This window comes from Lithobates pipiens, unplaced genomic scaffold, assembly GCF_037356315.1.
Source record: "Lithobates pipiens isolate NorthernLeopardFrog02 unplaced genomic scaffold, aLitPip1_a1.2 Scaffold_13, whole genome shotgun sequence".
NCBI lineage: Eukaryota > Metazoa > Chordata > Amphibia > Anura > Ranidae > Lithobates > Lithobates pipiens.
In genome coordinates this window covers 300,656,131-300,674,899 of record NW_027507718.1, presented here as the reverse complement: position 1 = coordinate 300,674,899, position 18,769 = coordinate 300,656,131, and the positions used below count along the sequence as shown (strand labels likewise).

Genomic DNA, 18,769 nt, shown 5'->3' with positions numbered 1-18,769 from the left:
TCCGAAAAAGTGTGACGGAGGAAAAACCTATTTTTCCATCAGTCTGCGGATCAGGTGACAACGGACTCTATGGTCCGTCCTCATCTGATCCCCTATAGGGGAGAGAGGCGCTCTGACAGGTGCATCCCTGCACAGTGTGCAGAGATGGACCTGTCATCTGCCTGCTCAGCGGGGATCATCGGAGCAATCCCCTGCTGAGCAGAGCGGGCTCCGTACACGGACACATCCGTGTGAAGGAGCCCTTAAACTGTACCATACACATTAAACATCATTTATTAGGTAGATTTGGGGATTATGTTTGCTATGCACATTTGTACGTTTATCCAGCTGCTAAAGTGAGCTCACACTGGAAAAGTACCATAGCGACTTTTTGCTGATCTTGTCCATTTTCTTTAAAAAATCAGGCCAAGTGAATTTTCAACCACAGCTTACAGAAGGGAAAAATTATTTTTAAAGCTAAAATCCAGTGAAGTTTGAAAACTACCCTTACCCTGGGGCTTACTCCCCAGGCCACACAATAGAAAAAGGCTAATTTGTACCATTAAAGGGTAACTCCACTCTCGTAGGGAAAAAAAAATTGCAAATAAAGAAAAAATAATATAGTGTTTACAATTGCAACACAAATCATATTGTAATTGAATGTTATAAAAAATGACCCTTCCTTTTCAATCTGCAGCTGATGTCATTTTCGGAAAATGCAATACAATATGGCTACCTGGAGTTGTTCTGTACACAGAATGTGTACAGAACGCCCCCAGAAACATAATTTCCCAGAATTCTGCACTAAGATGCAAGTCAGATTTCAGGCATCCCCTGCAACAAAGGTTTCATTTTTGGTGAGCCACTCCCAATAGGAACACGTCTAAAGGGATGCAGGCCCAGTAGTTTTCCTCATTAGTTCCCAGCAGGTGAAGCAGCTGATTGATAATTATGAAACCACTCCCATTAGATTCATTTTCCCACATAGGCACAGAGAAACACACAAGGATTTCTTCAGAATAATAAAAGGTAGGAATCTGCAACAAAGGTTGTTATAATCCTTGCAATGTACACAGATCACCCAGGGGAAATGTTTTTTTGCCAACAAAAATGGAGTTATGCTTTAAAGAGCAGTTGTACTTACCTTTGTCCCTTGCTTCCCTGGGATCCAGTGTTCTCCTCTTCTCTTTGACACGCTGGGTATTCTGTGTTATGGAGAGGACCTTAAAATCCTCAATATCATTTCAGGACTGGTGATTTTGCATTGTACACGATGATGTCAGAGTGCAATTTAGGGATGGCCTTGCGGTTCGCCTGGCGGTCAGTTTGCGATGAATTTTGCTTGTTCGCGATTCGCCAAACTGGCGGACTTCTGGCGCTGTTCGCGCGGCGGACATATGCGTTTACATTGTGAAGAACTTTGACCCATGATGACACATACATCATGGGGTACAGGACAGCCAATTGAGACATTTCAGCATATAGACAATTGGACATACCCCCTACCTTATGAATAGACCTGATCTGGCGGCCATTTTACATTCTGTCTTTTGTCAGTGTAGGGACAGGACGTTGTGTGGAGTAGGGACAGTCAGTTTATTCACTAGCTATTACTATACACGTATAATATACTTTCTTTCAACTATAGAAAGTGTATTATGGCGCACTGCTGACTGCTGTGCCGCTGAGTGCTTACCAATTCTGTAGCTGTCTTTTATCAGTGTAGGGACTGAGGGACAGTTTGGTGTTTGGAGCAGGGACAGTCTGCAAATCACTAGCTACTAGGTCCACAAAGGTCCTTTTAAGGACTGGTATAGGTGTATATTATATAGGGTTGTACACATATAATATACTTTCTTTCAAATATAGAAAGCATATTATAATGCACTGCACTGCTGTGCTGCTGACCGATTCTGCAGCTGTCGTTTCTCAGTGTAGGGAGGGACAGTTTGGTGTTTGGAGCAGGGACAGTCTGCAATTCACTAGCTACTAGCGAACTACTATTAGGTCCACAAAGGTCCTTTTAAGGACTGGTATAGGTGTACTATTTGGTGTGCAGTATATAGGGGTATAATACACGTATAAAATACTTGAAATATAGAAAGCATAGTATAGTACATTTCCACTGTGCAGCATTGTGAATGCTGAGCGGTTCTGCAGCGATACTACAAGGAGTGGCAAACGCAATTTAAAAAAAGTATTATAACTGATGTGATAGACCAGTGGCCCCCCCAAAACGACCGATTGAAGCAGGGTGTTATATATCGTCTTCTCACGGTGCTGGTGTCAGTGCTCTCTATCTCGGTGCTGGTGTCAGTGCTCTCTATCACAGTGCTGGTGTCAGTGCTCTCTATCTCGCTGCTGGTGTCAGTGCTCTCTATCTCGGTGCTGGTGTCAGTGCTCTCTATCACGGTGCTGGTGTCAGTGCTCTCTCTCTATCTCTGTGCTGGTGTCAGTGCTCTCTCTCTATCTCGGTGCTGGTGTGGTGTCAGTGCTCTCTATCTCGGTGCTGGTGTGGTCTCAGTGCTCTCTATCACGGTGCTGGTGTCAGTGCTCTCTATCACAGTGCTGGTGTCAGTGCTCTCTATCTCAGTGCTGGTGTCAGTGCTCTCTATCACGGTGCTGGTGTCAGTGCTCAGTCTCTATCGTGGTGCTGGTTTCAGACAGTGAGGGAGATAGCAGCAGAGAAGCCAATCAGCAGGCAGTGCCAGCACCATGGCTGAGGATCAGTACTGGACTGGCACCTCCGGACCACCGCAGTGGAGCCCTGCATAGGTGGGGTAAGGGCCGAGCAGAGGGAGGGGCTCAAGCACAGGTTGGCACACTGGGACACTGGCACAGGACTGCGCTGCCCTGACTGTGGCACTAATCATCTCCTGCATCCCCTTCATAGCCTACCCTGACCTTGCCTCTCCTCCATGGCCTTCATGCGCTCCTGAATTGTCAAAATTTCACAGATAAAAAAAGAATGCTTGTCATCGATCCCAGATTCCCTTAATACTTTTGTTATGTCAGTGTCCATGTTGTGGGACTATGTGTGTAAGTAAGTATTTTGTGGCTGAAAATATGACCTGGAGGTTTTTAAGGTTCACCTGCCATTTGGCCGCGTTTGCGGTTCGTGTTCGCAAAACGTCCCGTCGGAAGTTCGTCCATCACTAGTGCAGATGATAAATGATTCAAAAGAACGGTCACATGGAGAGGAGGAAACCTGCAGGAGTGAGGTATAGGGTAAGTAAAATTGCTAGAGTTTAGCTTGAAAGTCTAAGGCCCTTTTTTACACAGGCAGTCTGAGCAGGTCCACGTATCAAACAGAAATCTTCATACATACAACTCACATTTCCAATAAATAAAAATCACCTTTAAAGTGCTATAGTGCTGAGGGGTGATAGAGTCACCTGTAGTCCGGTTCTGCAGAATACCCAAAGGAAGTCACGAGAGTGACGAAACCAGTAGGAGTATACGCAGATGTGTAATGAATTTAATAAAATTAGGAGGAGTACACAGATGTGCGTACTCAGATTTCTGGGGTTATACCGGGATAATGCCCGCAGCCGATTCGGCTAAAAGCTGCTTGGCTGTTATCCCGGCCTCTTGCCGCTATTCCCGGGCCTCCCGATGGCATGGGAGACCCAATCGACAATCCACCGCTTCTGGCGGCTAGGGGGCTTCGTTCCAGCCTCCTGATTGTAAACACAGAAGCAATGTCACAACACCACTTCCTGTTTACTCGGCTGCCAATGGTGCTGGTTTTAAAAAAATATACAGTATTCAGAATCGGCGAAAATGGCAATCTGAATACTTTGAAGTGCAAAGGAGGGATCTTTTAGACCCCTGATCCCTCCATAAAGAGTACCTGTCACCACCTATTACTGTCACAAGGGATGTTTGTGACAGCAATAAAAGTGATCTAATTTTTTTTTTAAACACCACTTAATAATATAAAAATAAATAAAATAAATAAGAATTTTTTTTTTAATCGCCCCCGTCCTCGTGAGCTCGCGCAGCAAAGAAACGCATACCGAAGTCGCGCCTGCATATGTAAACGGTATTCGAATTAAACATGTGAGGTATCACCGCAATCGTCAGAGTGAGAGCAATAATTCTAGCACTAGACCTCCTTTGTAACTCTAACCTAGTAACCGTAAAAAAAATTAAAGCTCCACCTATGGAGATTTTTGGGTACCGTAGTTTGTCGCCATTCCACAAGTGCGTGCAATTATAAAGCGTGACATGTTTGGTATCTATTTACTCAGATATAATTTCACATTATACAAAAATATTACGCTAACTTTACTGTTTAGTTTTTTTTAAATCCATGAAAGTGTCTCTTTTCCCAAAAAGTTGCATTTAAAACGCCGCTGCACAAATACCGTGTGACTCACCATTTTATTCTCTAGATTCCCTGCTAAAAAAAAAAAAAAAAAATATATATATATATATATATATATATATATATATAAATATATATATATATATATAGATATATATCTATATATATATATATATATATATATATATATATATATAATGTTTGGGGGCTCTAAGTAATTTTCTAGCAAAAAATACAGATTTTAACTTTAACTTTAACTAAACACCAAATGTCAGAAATGGGCTAGTCATGAAAGGGATAGAATAAAAGAAACAAAGGAGGATCTCTGCAGGCTATTGCTATCAAATTACAGGCTTATTTTATAAGCCCTTAACGTGGGGATACACCTGGTGGGGGTCGTGTGAACACTGCATGAAGACACAATTATCACATGTCAATGTTATTTTGGACTTTTGCTGATTAGTTCAATATCTTATTAAGGACTGAGTGTGACTCACGGAGCACGAGCACTTTATATATATATATTTTCTATAGAATGTCACATTTTATATATTTATGCTTTATATAGCCCTCTATAGGTTTTATACATTTGCATTAGTATTTGTTTCATTTTATGCATATTAGCGCTGTGCATTGTGTTATATATATTGTATTATCACATTTTGGGGAAGTGCGGACAGCTAATTATAGTTATACTTTATGGTGATTTAGATTGCTTTAGGTTTAGTGTGGCAGCTCACAAGGTTTTCACTTATTTGTTCTAATTGACTTACCCACCTACTAAACTATGTGACCACAATGCCACCTGTCCAGAACTACCTACAATTCCGGCAGTAGTTTCATCTGCTCTATACTGTTACCATTACATAAATGTGTAGAGTTGAATGATGCAGAGCTTCCTCTCATGTAATGAGTGCATCAGTGAGCTCCAGGCTTCCAGATACAAATATCACAGACCCTTTTAACCCTGCAGATTCCAAATAGCTCAGTTACAGTACTTCTTAAAGAGAAGATGCTTTTCCTGCACCCACCCAATACGCCTTTCTCCTTCTGTCTCATTTGATAAACAGGAGATCCTGTGCTGGGTGACTTTGCTTTGCCTCTGAGTAATGATGTCGTGGTCCAGGCACGAGTTATATTGATGGCTAAGTAAGAGAGAAAGACAGGCAGTGAGAAAAGGAGTGAGAACCAGAAAGGGGGGAGGAGAGCTCAGACGGGAGGAGAGAAGCAAAAGAGCAGCTGCTAGTGGCTCTGCATTTGCTCCTCTTTCCCCATCGTGATCACTCTTCAGTTCTCTGTTGGTACCCAGCCGCACACCTTCTCAGCATCCTTTACCAGTTGAGTGTACCTGCCCTGCTGCCTCAGCCTCCTACTACTCCTTAAGGACTGCTATCTGCCCTGCACTGGATCAAGTGTCCGCTGCTGTGAAATCACAGAAGCCCTGGGGATTCCTGTATGTCCACAAAGGGCAGGAAATGCAAGGAGCTGCCCGCTGCCAGGGTCAGCTTCCCAGACGTGGGGGAACGCGGGGGATGGCTAGCAAAGAATGGAGGGCAGTGGGCTCCTCTGCCTCAGCCAAGGGGAGTACTGGTCTTGCCTGCGGAGAGTGGCTCTTTAATGACTGGGGGGTCTCCTAGTGACTACCACTTTCATTCACTGTGAGTATACCTTATATTACTATTTCATCCCACAGGAGAGAGGAACCAGTCTGTCAGGATGGATAAGCAATCAGGCACTTTGGCACAAAGTTTTCATAGACCTTAGTACTTTTATATAAGAAACTATAAGGTAGGGGAGGCCAATTTGAACTACCAAACCTATGGGACTGTGACAGACCTGATAAGTTACGTTCATTTAATATATAATTATACCTAATCTGCATATTGTATATAATTGGTTGAAATATTTAAATGTCAAATTGACGTTTTTTGCTCAGGTTAAGAGACTATATAAAGGTTTTAAATGCGTCATCAGTTTGACAGTCGGCGGGGACACCAAGAGGAGAAGATTGTCCCGCCCTCTCTCCTATGTCGCGGTCCTTGTTATGTGCCATTTCAAGTCCCTTTCTCTTAGAGTGGGGACAATTTAATGGTTGTTTTCTATTTACTTGAGCTGTAATGGCTGAGTAAATAAATTGTAGATTTTGGTAGTTGCTGGTATGTATTTACATATTTATTAAATATTATCAGAATTTATTATATATATATATATATATATATATATATATATATATATATATATATATATATATAGAGAGAGAGAGAGAGAGAGAGAGAGAGAGAGATATAGATATATTTATGTATACCTATTGATTTAATATTTATTGCCAACAATAAAAGGTTCCAGGGTTAAAGGGTTCCAGGGTCTAAGGGTTCCATAGTTAAAGGGTTCCAGGGTCTAAGGGTTCTAGAGTTAAAGGGTTCCAGGGTCTAAGGGTTCCAGAGTTAAAGGGTTCCAGGGTTAAAGGGTTCGATACAATTATTATGTTTTGTGTTTTTTATATTTTAATTAGTAGCATTTTATTTGTAGGGTTCTGTCTACAGTACCATTACTTTATGGGTTTTTACCTGACCACATCATGTGGTTTATTTCAAGCAGATTTAAACCCAATCACTTACATCTCATATAAACTTTAAGACATTCAAAAGTAATTTGCAATCTTTTTAAATCTGCAGCTTTCTTTAAAAAACCATATGCTGATGCTTTCGTATAGATCCTGGTTCAGGCTCTTTTTTCTGTGGGATGACAACTGTCTCTTAACTGTACTCCTACATTGTCACCCTGTCATGCATGCCCCTAAAGAAAACTACAAGCTGCACAGACATGGTCTTCTGTAGTGACTACCAGCAAGCATGTCTTTAATACAGCAGCACTGAGACATCTATGTACTATCTATCTATCTATCTATCTATCTATCTATCTATCTATCTATCTATCTATCTATCTATCTATCTATCTATCTATATATCTATATATATATAGATATATATATAGATTAATATCTATCTATCTATCTATCTATCTATCTATCTATCTATCTATCTATCTATCTATCTATCTATCTATCTATAGATATGTACCGTGAAAGCAATATTTTATGAAAAAAGCATCGTCCTTTTTATGCTACATTTTTTAAAACAAAATGTCATCAAGTAGGTTTTAGATCTACTTTAAAAACATACTGATATTTTGAATATACAGGCTTCAAACTGTCACTTTTGTTGCAGAGTTTCTGTGCAAAATCAGTGGTGTGCAGCCACACATGCAGAACAGTACCAGGCGATGTGTAACCTCCAAGCAGTGTGTCATTCACAGCAAGAACATATGGGTAGATCAGTGACGTCCATGAGATGAATGGGCATTGCAAACGGTTCCATTTTGTAATTATTTTCTTCTAAACACTGTATGCATATCAACATTTTTTATCTAGTCATGTTTTACATGAGCAATTTGGAATTGAATTAATTCCAGCCTTTTCTGCTTGTCTCAGTGACTTATGAATGAACTTCAATAATCTTGTTTCTTGCCTAGGACACAGTTAAACTGCTGCCGGTGGATCCATAAGGACATTTATATCTTGTCACAATTCATCAGAATTTTAGTGTAGTACATTGATATCACTCAACTCAAATTAAAAACGAAAACATGGCATCACTATTAAAATGATCCATTATTGTTTCCCTTAACAATTGTACAGCTTTTCTTTACTCAGGCTTACTCAGAAAGAAAATTCAAAGAGCAATGGTGATGAGCAAGTGCAGACAGCAAGCAATCAGAAATCATCTCTTGCTCTGCCTACAGTATACAGAATTCTGGCTTGATGTCATTAGTTACTGTACTCATCATGGCTCTTTGCACTTTCTTATGCAATCTGGAAGATAGAATAGGTTTCGTTTTAAGGCAGAGAGATTATGAATGAACAATTGCATTCCTTGTTGAAGCAGAATGATTAAGTATACTTAAACTACAAGCTATACCTTGACCTAGTTAAATGATAACCTTCATAGTAAGAAATAGTAACATGACCTTAGTGGCCATCTGGAGTTAACTCCATAATAACATTCTATTTAAAATTTTGATGTAACCTATTCTTTAATTGCTTGTATGTGAAGCCACAATGCTTACAGAGGCAGGCATAGATAATAGTAACACTGCATAATTTGATGTCTATCTTTGAATATTCCTTTAGACAGGTTTCCTATAGATACATTTACAAAACTGACCATGCGTGCGGATGAGGGATGAGATCATTTAAAATGATCCCAGTTCCTTGCACAATTGTTAACACATGCCGATCCAAAAATGATTAATGATAAATTGACAATATTTGCATCCCTCTAAATTTTGTTATACTTGTAATGGCATAAAATAGTTAAAATAATAATAAAAAAAAATAACTGTGAGAATGTTAACAGTTTCTTCATTAACTGTGGCACAGTCACTTAATGATGTGATCTTCAGTTGTATAAGATGTTTTTATATTTCAAAGATCAATATCTCACTTATGACTCCTGCCTCTGATGCTGAGTACGCCATGAAGGACATAGGCTGGAACTTTAATGATGCTGCGTGTCTCGGGAAGCAAGTTTGCCCCAATTTCTGGAGGGGTTATATTTTTAAGCTATTATTAGAAAAAATCCTTTTGTTGCTGCCACATACTGAACTAGTGATTGGAATCTGACATTGAAAGGAAATATAATATCTTGTATTTAAGAAATAGAAGGTACCCATAAATGTAGGTTTGTGTAGGGAAAAGCAAATCATTTCTGTAATAGTTGCTAGGGGCATTAAAGTGTCATGCTTAAGGAATGCATACCATATACATTATTCCTGGTATGCTAGCAGGCCCTATATTAAAGTCATTCTTGACATACAACTAGCAACAATCAAGGTTACAATTGTAATTTACTTACTTCCTGAGTGCTGGTCGCTTCAATTCAAAGGTATTAATTTCTGTTGGGTCTTTGATATAACTTTTTTTGTTGCTAACATCAACATGTACCCCTCAGAGGCTTAAAGGTTGTAAACAGGCCTTTCAAGAAGAAAACTGACATCTTTTTTGTATGCGGGATAATCATATGGTTGCTTCTCATAGGTAGTACCATAAAGAACAATAGCATTCCAGTAGATATTTTTTCATCTGGTATGCATACTAAGCAGGGTCCAAAAGGTTCTTTGGCAAAGGTTGTGTATACTGCATATGGTCAGGTTTATATTTTGTTCTAACCTGTGTAGCTGGGTCAATCATTGATTGCTATTTGGGTATTGAATATATCATCTATTGGATTGTACAAAATGTTCTATAATACTCATCAAACACGTATTGTGCACTTCTAGATAAGAGTATTTTTACTCTGACTTCACTTTGTGTTCACCTTTATTCTTCTTACATAGTGCTTTTGGTATGTGTTAGTATCATTTAGATGAAGAATAACTTACCAAGCATAGATGCTCATTTTTGCTTGGAATCTGATGATCTGAGAACTCTTGCTCGTGATGCAGAACAGAAATTCCCAAGTAAGCCCATAGCAGGCTCCTTTCTATTTTCACATAGAGGAAGCAGGTCAGCAGGATGAAACCAAAAATCTGATTCAAACCTGCCTTGGAAATTTAGATCCAATTGGTGATAGAGGAAGAAAACTGAGGGTGAAGAATTTACAAAGCACATGCTTCAGGAAGTACTCCAGAATGAACATGTAAGGGGACCACCAGGAGAGCAATACAGATAAACAATGGCTCCATGGTCAGCACATTTAGATGATGCAGATCGTTCCAATATGGAATGTACCAGAATACATCTAAAACCTTTTTTAGGGCTTGTGTTAAGCTCAATACAATTTATCTATATATGTGATGGGGAGTGCTTGGAAAGCAACTAAAATTAACAATAAGCACCCAAAACTATTAAAATCCAATGTTTAATTTTGATAAGACCAAAGGATATACGGTAAAAAGAATTAACCTGATGAATCAGAAAGATTGCCTTTGATGAATGAAAAATGTAACATGTTTTGTCCAGTGCATTATGAATGAAAAGCCATCAATATTGAATAGGCTTTTTGGGCACAAGGCTTTAAGATATAGCTAAAAGGTTGCATGATGATCATATTTATTGCATGTATATCATTTATATTAAAAATAATATGAAGGTGTATTGGGTAGAAGTGAAATGCAAAGCCAATAATAGAATGAATGAGTCCAAACAAAACTCATTTTTTAGTTTGGATATGCACCAGATAAATTATCTAGTCAGTTCTGAATTGCAGCTGTCAGCTTGAAATACCAGCTTCAAATTATCTTTGTGAGCTTTGGGGGAGAGTCCTTATCTTACCTTAATTCTCAGCTCATTTCCTTTATTTGACATTACCTTTGGACATCTAATCAGTCAGTCCAGCCAAAAGTGATTTATGTCTTCGATATTTCACAAGTGTGGTGAAATATCCAAGTGTTCTTTCAACGTCTATTTGCTCCTGACTGTGTTCCAGCAACTTTTTCTGCAATGGCCATAGCATAAAATAAATACAAATGCATAGAGGAAGAGTTAGAACTCCTCATGATGGATTAAATAGGTGTGCAAACCAAGGTAATCTTAAAGCGCAGTTCCACCCAAAAATTGAACTTCTGCTTTAAGGGAAGGTGACCCCATGATATGCCACATTTGGCATGTCATTTTTTTGCGGAGGGGGGGCGGAAACCTTCTTTTTAGAGGGTTCTAGTTCCCACTTCCTCCCAGGGCACCACGGTGCTGGAAGTAAGTTCACCTCTCCCCCCTCCCTCTCGGCAATCATCTGGGACACGTCACAGGTCCCAGATGATTGCCCAGACAGTCACAGCGCCTGCGTGGCTTGCCCATGCGCAGTGCGTGCCCGGCTGTGCAGTCACAGCCGGGGGCCCACAGTGACAATGCCGGTGCTTCAGAGAGGAGGGGGAGATGAGTGGGGCTTTGTTTTCCCGCATCACTGGACCCTGGGACAGGTAAGTGTCCAATTATGAAAAGTCAGCAGCTGCAGTTTTTGTAGGTGCTGACATTACATTTTTTTTTAAGCGGAACTCCGCTTTAAACAGATAATTCACCGAGGAGGTGTGGACCAAGGGGACATCATCCTCGCCTAGGCTATGAATAAGAAAGTGAGAGCTAGAATGCCCTGTAAAGGTACTTGATACACCCCCCAATAAATTGCCAAATTCTGCGATGGATAAGATGTGAATGAAAGTTTGCTTTAACAAACCACATGCGATAGTAAATTAGCCAATGTGCCCCATCACGTATTCTTTAGTAAATCAGGCTCTTCAAGTTCTTGACATTTACCATGCTGAAGATGGTCTGGGTCCTTGCTCCTTATGGGTAATATATTTCACTTTGTCTTTAATGGTCTTTGCCTTTATATTACCTTGATTGCAATAGTCATTATTACAATATAATAATAACGCTGGTTCAGATTTGTTAAATTACTGACTATTATAGCTAATGATATTACACAGATAGCTTTGAGATCTGGACATCTGAAGGTGATTGCACCTTCCATGAGCATAAAGAATTGCAAAGAGTTTTTTCAGCCTGTGCTAGGAATGAGCTTTTGCTCAAATGAGTAGCTTAAGACACACACATCTAAATGAACATGGCTATGGGTCTGCAATGTGTCAATCCTCTTATCTTTCTGTCTGCCTAATTAAGTAATTAGCGATGTAATATACTGCATACTCTGTTTGAAGTTTGAGTTAGCAACAGCTCCCTCTGCTGCACAGACAGTGCTTCATTAGCCTTCAGCTTCACCCAGTCTTGACTCTAGAATCCCGATTCATCAGTAATTATACATAATGCTGCATAGTGCTCTTTAGAAAAAGATTTCATTTTTTTAGTATTTTTTTTTTCAGGTAACAGTAAAAATAGAAATTACAATTTGTTGAAGATAGCTGTTGTTTTAGTAATCAGACGAGACGCCAGATGTTAGGAGGTGAGCTTGTTTTATGCTTATAGCAGGGAAAAAAACAGGAGTAGTTGTTGTCTTGGGCAGTAGATTAGTAGGGTCAGTATGTTTAATATATTTTTTTATTCAGTTGGTTTACTGCCACATTATAAATACCAAGCATTATTTTTCAGATTTTTTTTATTAACATAGATGTCAAACTGGAGCTGGCTGCCTAGCTGACCATACCATATACAGGTAGCCATGTATGTGATATTGTGCACCATGGATAAGCAGTCAAAGTATAAGTCAACCTTTACAAAACCAAAATGGTTGGTTAGACACTGATCTTGAGCAATACATGCCTGTCAAGAATACCAACCTGTTACCAGTGTATGCTTATTCTGGACTCATTAAATATTAAAGTAAGTGTAAAAATGACAGCTCTGGAGGTTGCATCTTCTAAAATAGTTCATTAGTGGCAGCTGACATATATTTTTATTATGTTCCTTCTATATTCTGGTAACATACTGTACATGCTGCCTGTTGCAAAGTCATAGTTTTTTTTTAATGAACGTGCAAGTATTCTTGAGGATGCATTCCAATTATCCTTGAGGATGTATTCCCACTGCTTCATGTGTGTTAGTACATTGCTATTCATTTTCAATGGCATTTCAAAGCGTATATACTGTGTAAAGAAATGCACCAGCCTTCAGTATGCAATGCGTGGAATAAAGAACACATGTGATACCTCATGGTGTGCTGGAAAAAAAATCAGTTGAATTTTTTAGCCTCTGGATTGATGGCCGTTACAAATGAATTGGGATACAACCTTATTCTTACAGTACTCATCATGGACTTAATAACATCATGGTAAACAAAAAATTTACCACTATTGTAGTGGATACTCATTCTAAATTTCTCACAATTTGGCCACCCTGGACTACCCTCCAGATTTAAGGATTATTTATTATCTATTTAGCTGCAGCTGGAACCGATCTTAGGGAGGGGGGTTCCCAACCCCCAGGCCGATGCCAGTCCCCAGGGCCTCTGCAGCCAGGCCGCAATGGCTGCTCTGTCAGTGGTACGACGGGCGAGCAGTGAGATGACATTATCTCTCACTGCCCGCCCCACATCACCGCTGTTCCGCCCGTAAAGCAGGGATGCAGAGGCTGCTAATGACATAGGTACAGCTGTGGGTGAGCAGAGAGATAATTACATCATCTCTCACCGCCCGCCCTCACTCTGGGATAGATCCTATTAAAAGTTAATGTGCAAGTTTTGCCAGCTTGGACTTTCACTGCCTTTACATTCAAATTAAACTAGTGACAAGCTGCAACTGGTATTTATTGGGGGCAGGCAACAGTGGGAAGCTGTAGCTGGTGGCAGGATAGAGACAATCTACATCTGGTAGCAGGCCACAACAGTGACAAGCTGCATCTGTTTGGAAGCATAGTGAGAAGCTGCCTCTGGTTGCAGAATAGTGACAATCCACATCTGGTGGCAGGCCGCAACAGTGACAAGCTGCCTCTGGTTGCAGAATAGGGACAATCCACATCTGGTGGCAGGCTGCAACAGTGACAAGCTGCATCTGGTGGCAGGCGACATGGCAAATGACAATCCACATCTGGTGGCAGGCGATGTGGCAAGGGACAATCCGCATCTGGTGGCAGACAATGTGGCAAGTGACAAGCTCCATCTGAAGGCAATTGAAGTGACAAGCTGAAATGACAAGTGACAAGCTGCATCTGAAGGCAGGTGATGTAAAAAACTGCATCTGGTAGTAGGTGACGTGCCTTATGACAAGCTGCATCTGAAGGCAGGTGACGTGGCAAGTGACAAGCTGCATCTGGTGGCAGGAAATGTGGCAAGTGACAAGCTGCATCTGAAGGCAGGCGACAATGGCAAGTGACCAGCTGCACCTGGTGGCTGGACACATGGCAAGTGACAAGCTGCATTAGAAGACAGGTGAGGTGACAAATGAAAAGCTGCATCTGGTGGCAGGTGACGTGGCAAGTGCATCTGGTGGCAAGCGATGTGACAAGCTGCATCTGGTGGCATGTGACGCATCCCCAGTGCCAAAAAGGTTTGGGGCCGCTGCTCTAGGGTCCTTCCTCCCTCCCTCCCCTGCTTTAATCCCACCCTTGCTTTTGGCCTTTCATCTCTTCTTCTCATTTGCAAATTTACTACTTTTCTGCTTTCATAGATCTTTTATACAAGATGAATTGCAATTGTATTGCCACATTCTTCACGTGGACAATTAACAATGATTTATTGTTAAATTTTCTGTCTTTGATAAACACAAGACTGCTTTCATTTAGGCACTTGACCTCTGCAAGATTTACCCCTCTTCATGACCATTTTTTTTGCGTTGCTTTAACTGACAATTGCACGATCATGCGTCACTATAACAGAATGAAATTTGTGTCCCTTTTTTCACACAAATAGAGCTTTTTTTGGTGGTATTTGATCACTTCTGCGTTTTTTATTTTTTGTGCAAATTTAAAAAAATCTAATTTCTTCATCAATTTAGGCTAATATGTGTTCTGCACCATAGTTTTAGTTAACAAAAATCCCCAATAAGTGTATATTGATTGGTTTGCGCAAAAGTTATAGCATCTACAAACTATAGAATATTTTTATTAATAATTGTTTTAAATAATTTTTATTAATTATTTATTTTTACTAGTAATGGTGGTGATCAGGAACTTATAGCGGGACTGCTATATTGCTGCAGACGTTCTGATACTAACTCAATGCTGTATCCTGGCCTAGGCCGACAAGGCCCAGGCCTAGAGCAGCACTTTGCAGGAGGGCAGCACGGAAAGAGACCCCGCCAGCTTGCTCTACACTGTTAGTGTAGTGCCAGTCTTATGGGGCAGACCGGGCTGGGAGGCAAATTAGCCTAGTGCCCCATAAAGCGGCCGCACTGCTTCAGGTATGTGGGTGGCCGGCATTCTGCAACTCGGGGGGGGGGGGGGGGAGCGCCGCTTCTACTTTTGACTGTCTCATCATCCTGGACCACAAACTTTCCTCACTGTGCTATATGTTTTCTGCTGCACCATTGGCATGGTTATATCTTCTTAGTCCTCTGCACAAAATTATCAGAAATTTGTGCTTAAAGTAGAACTATAGGCGACACTTTTTGTTCATCATTTTGGATAGAATAAGGGAGGGTTACGGCCCCTGTCAGTTTATTTTTTACCATCCCTGTCCCATTGCAGAGTTTTCCCTTCACTTCCTGCCCCATAGCCAAACAGGAAGTAAGAGAAAATCAATGCAAATTAAGGGAATCCATTGTGCCCCCCCCCCCCCCCCACAGGCCCTCAGAACTAGTGTCCCCACTCAAAAATTTCAGGGCAGGTCTTAAACAGCAAGGGGTGTGGCCTTAACAGGAAGGGGTGGGTCATATTCAAATAAGGATTTTACACGAGTTTAGTCAGGCCTAGGGCAGCACAAAACCTAAATACACTACTGCACTGACACTTTTTGAGAACCAGTGACACTAACCAGTGATCAGTGCTAAAAATATGTACCGTCACTGTACTAATGACACTGTCTGGGAAAGGGTTAAACGCCCAGGGCGATCAAAGGGTTAACTGTGTGCCTAGCCAGTGTTTTATTGTACTGTAGGAGGTGCTTTTACTAGGGGAAGAGATGGAATTTATTCCCTGCTTTGCAGGGATGCAAATTCCATCCCTTCCCTTCTGTCAGAACAGCGATCTGTCTTGTTTACATAGGCAGATTGCAGTTATGTATCTTTTCCTCATGATCGGTGGGTGCCAGCGGACATCGAGTCTGCGATACCCATGGAATGGAATGGACCACAATTTTCGATCATATTAAGTTATCGTATTTCTTTTATTGAGCAAATGTTTTGCAACTTGATCCGAATTGCTATTGTAACTTTGATTGACCAATCATGGCAATGCCCAACTTGCGTTTATTATCACAGTATAACATTAATCAGGACACTGACAGAAATAACAAAAAAAAGTCATTTTGTGCACTTAGTGAATTGCTGCAGCAGGATGGGTGCTGAGAAATGTGGAGCTGCTGGCTAGACAAGTCAGATGAACAGGGAGGCAGAGTAGGCTGCCATACAGTTTTATTTGAGGAAAGTTGCTGCTTCAGATTGAATTATACACAGAGAGTCGTTTACACTCTTATACCAGTGATCCCTTTATAGACAGTGCACCCAGTGTTGCATGCTAATTACCCACAGACCAGGCACTCCAAGATGCCATCCTGACATATTCCCAAATGACTGCCATCCAGCACACAGCCACATGCAAGAACCCTTGTTCTGTATGGAGCATTATGAGTCACTGACACAGGAAGTCCCATGGACACAAAGACTGAAAAATATACTAGTATAGTACAACGACTAAAATATATACTAGTATAGTACAAATATAAGGGGGGGGGGGGGAGAGGTATGTGCCTCCATCCCTGATTCAATTGAACATGTGGAGAGAGATGGGACTTTGTGTGAGGCAGGTGGCAACCAGATAGGGTAATACATGTACAGGTGGCTTAGCAATTTTGTTTATATGTCATAAAGAGGGTATAAAATTGCACTCAGTATGAAATATATAGCAAAGCCATTGAATATATACACACAATTGGATAAAGTACAGTTCATGAATACATATAAATAAGGATATAATTACATATATCAAACAGTTCATATACATATAACACATAATAAAAGAGAAATAGCAGCACATGCCAGTCCATGTCTGTAGTATTACTACGTATAGGGTACATGTAGCAATAATTATTAATTCATTATACCCGCTTTATATCCTCTTTATGGCAAATAAACAACATTGCTAAGCCACCTGTGCATGTATTACCCTAATTGGTTTTCACCTGCCTCACACAAAGTCCTATCTCCCTCTCCATGTTCATTAGTATAGTACAAAGAATGAAATATATACTATAAAATCTCTTTCAGATTTTCTTTGTTGCCTGCATCCCCACTGAAGAAGTTTTTCCTCCTTTCCTGGTCCCTCCCAAATTGGGACCCAGAAGGCCGGATAGTAACAAAAAACTGAAAAAGATTCTCCTTCCCACTCTATCCAAAATAAATAAATAAATAAAATTAAAATGAAATGTCTAGCATTACGCTTGACATAACAAACTTTGCAAAATAGTAAATTAGTCAAATGAACCACAAATTACTGAATTATTTAAAAGCTAACGACAACAAGTTCCAAAAACTCTTTGCTACTGAGCCAGTGTAAACCTGGCACATGCACAGTTTAATATTCTCCTGAGCTTCTAATGCAGCAATCCAGTTTGTAAAAGCTGACATGGGATGTTGTTGTCCAATCAAAAAGCTATTATGTATTTGAGGAAAATTGGAAGGGCTATGTCTACCAATTGCTATGGTAAGCATAGTAACCAGGGTTTTTTTTTCTCAGAGAACAGGTACAGGAACTCCCCCTTTCCAAGTCACCTCTTGTCCACGCCCCCTACCCACCTCCGAGCACTGTTCCTTGGTTCCACCCCATATACACCTCACAGTACTGCCCCTTTTAGAGAATACAGAACCAAGTAACATTTGTAATGAATTTGTATGAAATGTGTTAATGATAACAAGAAAAGCAGTCACATAGATCCCCTGCAGCAAGCAACAATAGACCCCCGCTTCCCCAGCAGCAAAATATCCCCCCAGCAACAATGGACCCACAACAAAATACCCACCAAGCTACATTAGACTCCTGGCAGCAACAACCAATCTACCGGCAGCCAGCATCAATAGACCCCTCCCTCAACAGTAGATCCCTCCCAGCAACAACCGACCCCCTGATTCGCCACCAGCAACAATAGATCTCCCCAGTAACAATACCCCCCCGCCGCATAAATAGATCCCTTCCAGTAGCCAGCATCAATAGACCCTGAAGAATGCCCCCAACCCCTTTCCATTACATACAGTGTTGGAGGTGCCAGAAATGCGTTCCCCCGCATCCCTGCTGAAAAAAAGCCCTGATAGTAACTAGTTAGATTACTTGTTTCACTTTTCTGCCAAGTTTCCACACGCAAGGATATATTAGAGCTTACAAGGAAGGGAGGGTCAAGTGGAACAAAAGGTATTAGCTGTGGGGGATGATCAGATGGAGAAAATAAAAATACAGTTGTTAGGTGTGGGTAGGATAGGCTTCTCTGAAGAGAAGGGTTTTCAAGGATCGCCTAAAAGCTAATAGTGTAGGAGATAACCATACAGATTGGGGTAAGGAATTCCATAGGATTAGAGAGGCTCTGGAGAAGTCCTGGAGTGAGCATGGGAGGAGGTGATGAGGGAGCTAGAGAGCAGAAGGTTTTGAGAAGAACAAAGAGAACGTTTAGGTTGGAATTTTGAGATTAGGTCAGTGATGTAGCTTGGGGCAGAGTTGTGGATGACTTTGTAAGTAGTTGTTAGTATTTTGAATTTAATTTGTTGGGTGATATTTAAATGTACTGTATATATGTATACATAATTTCCCCTTTTACAAAATAAAAAAAAGTTTTAAACAGGGTTCCAGAGTAAAACTGACTACTAAGGCAT

General features: G+C 40.6%; 1 protein-coding gene across 1 annotated transcript in view; it reads left to right on the top strand.

Annotated features, from left to right (window-relative positions):
* The first annotated feature begins 5,483 nt into the window (after positions 1-5,483).
* Positions 5,484-18,769, top strand: part of TRPC3 (transient receptor potential cation channel subfamily C member 3) — a 280,070-nt gene continuing 266,784 nt past the window's right edge. Inside the window, exon 1 of the mRNA XM_077476842.1 lies at positions 5,484-5,967. Coding sequence (XP_077332968.1) covers positions 5,765-5,967 — 203 coding nt within the window. The 5' untranslated portion in view covers positions 5,484-5,764. The remainder of the gene's footprint in view (positions 5,968-18,769) is intronic.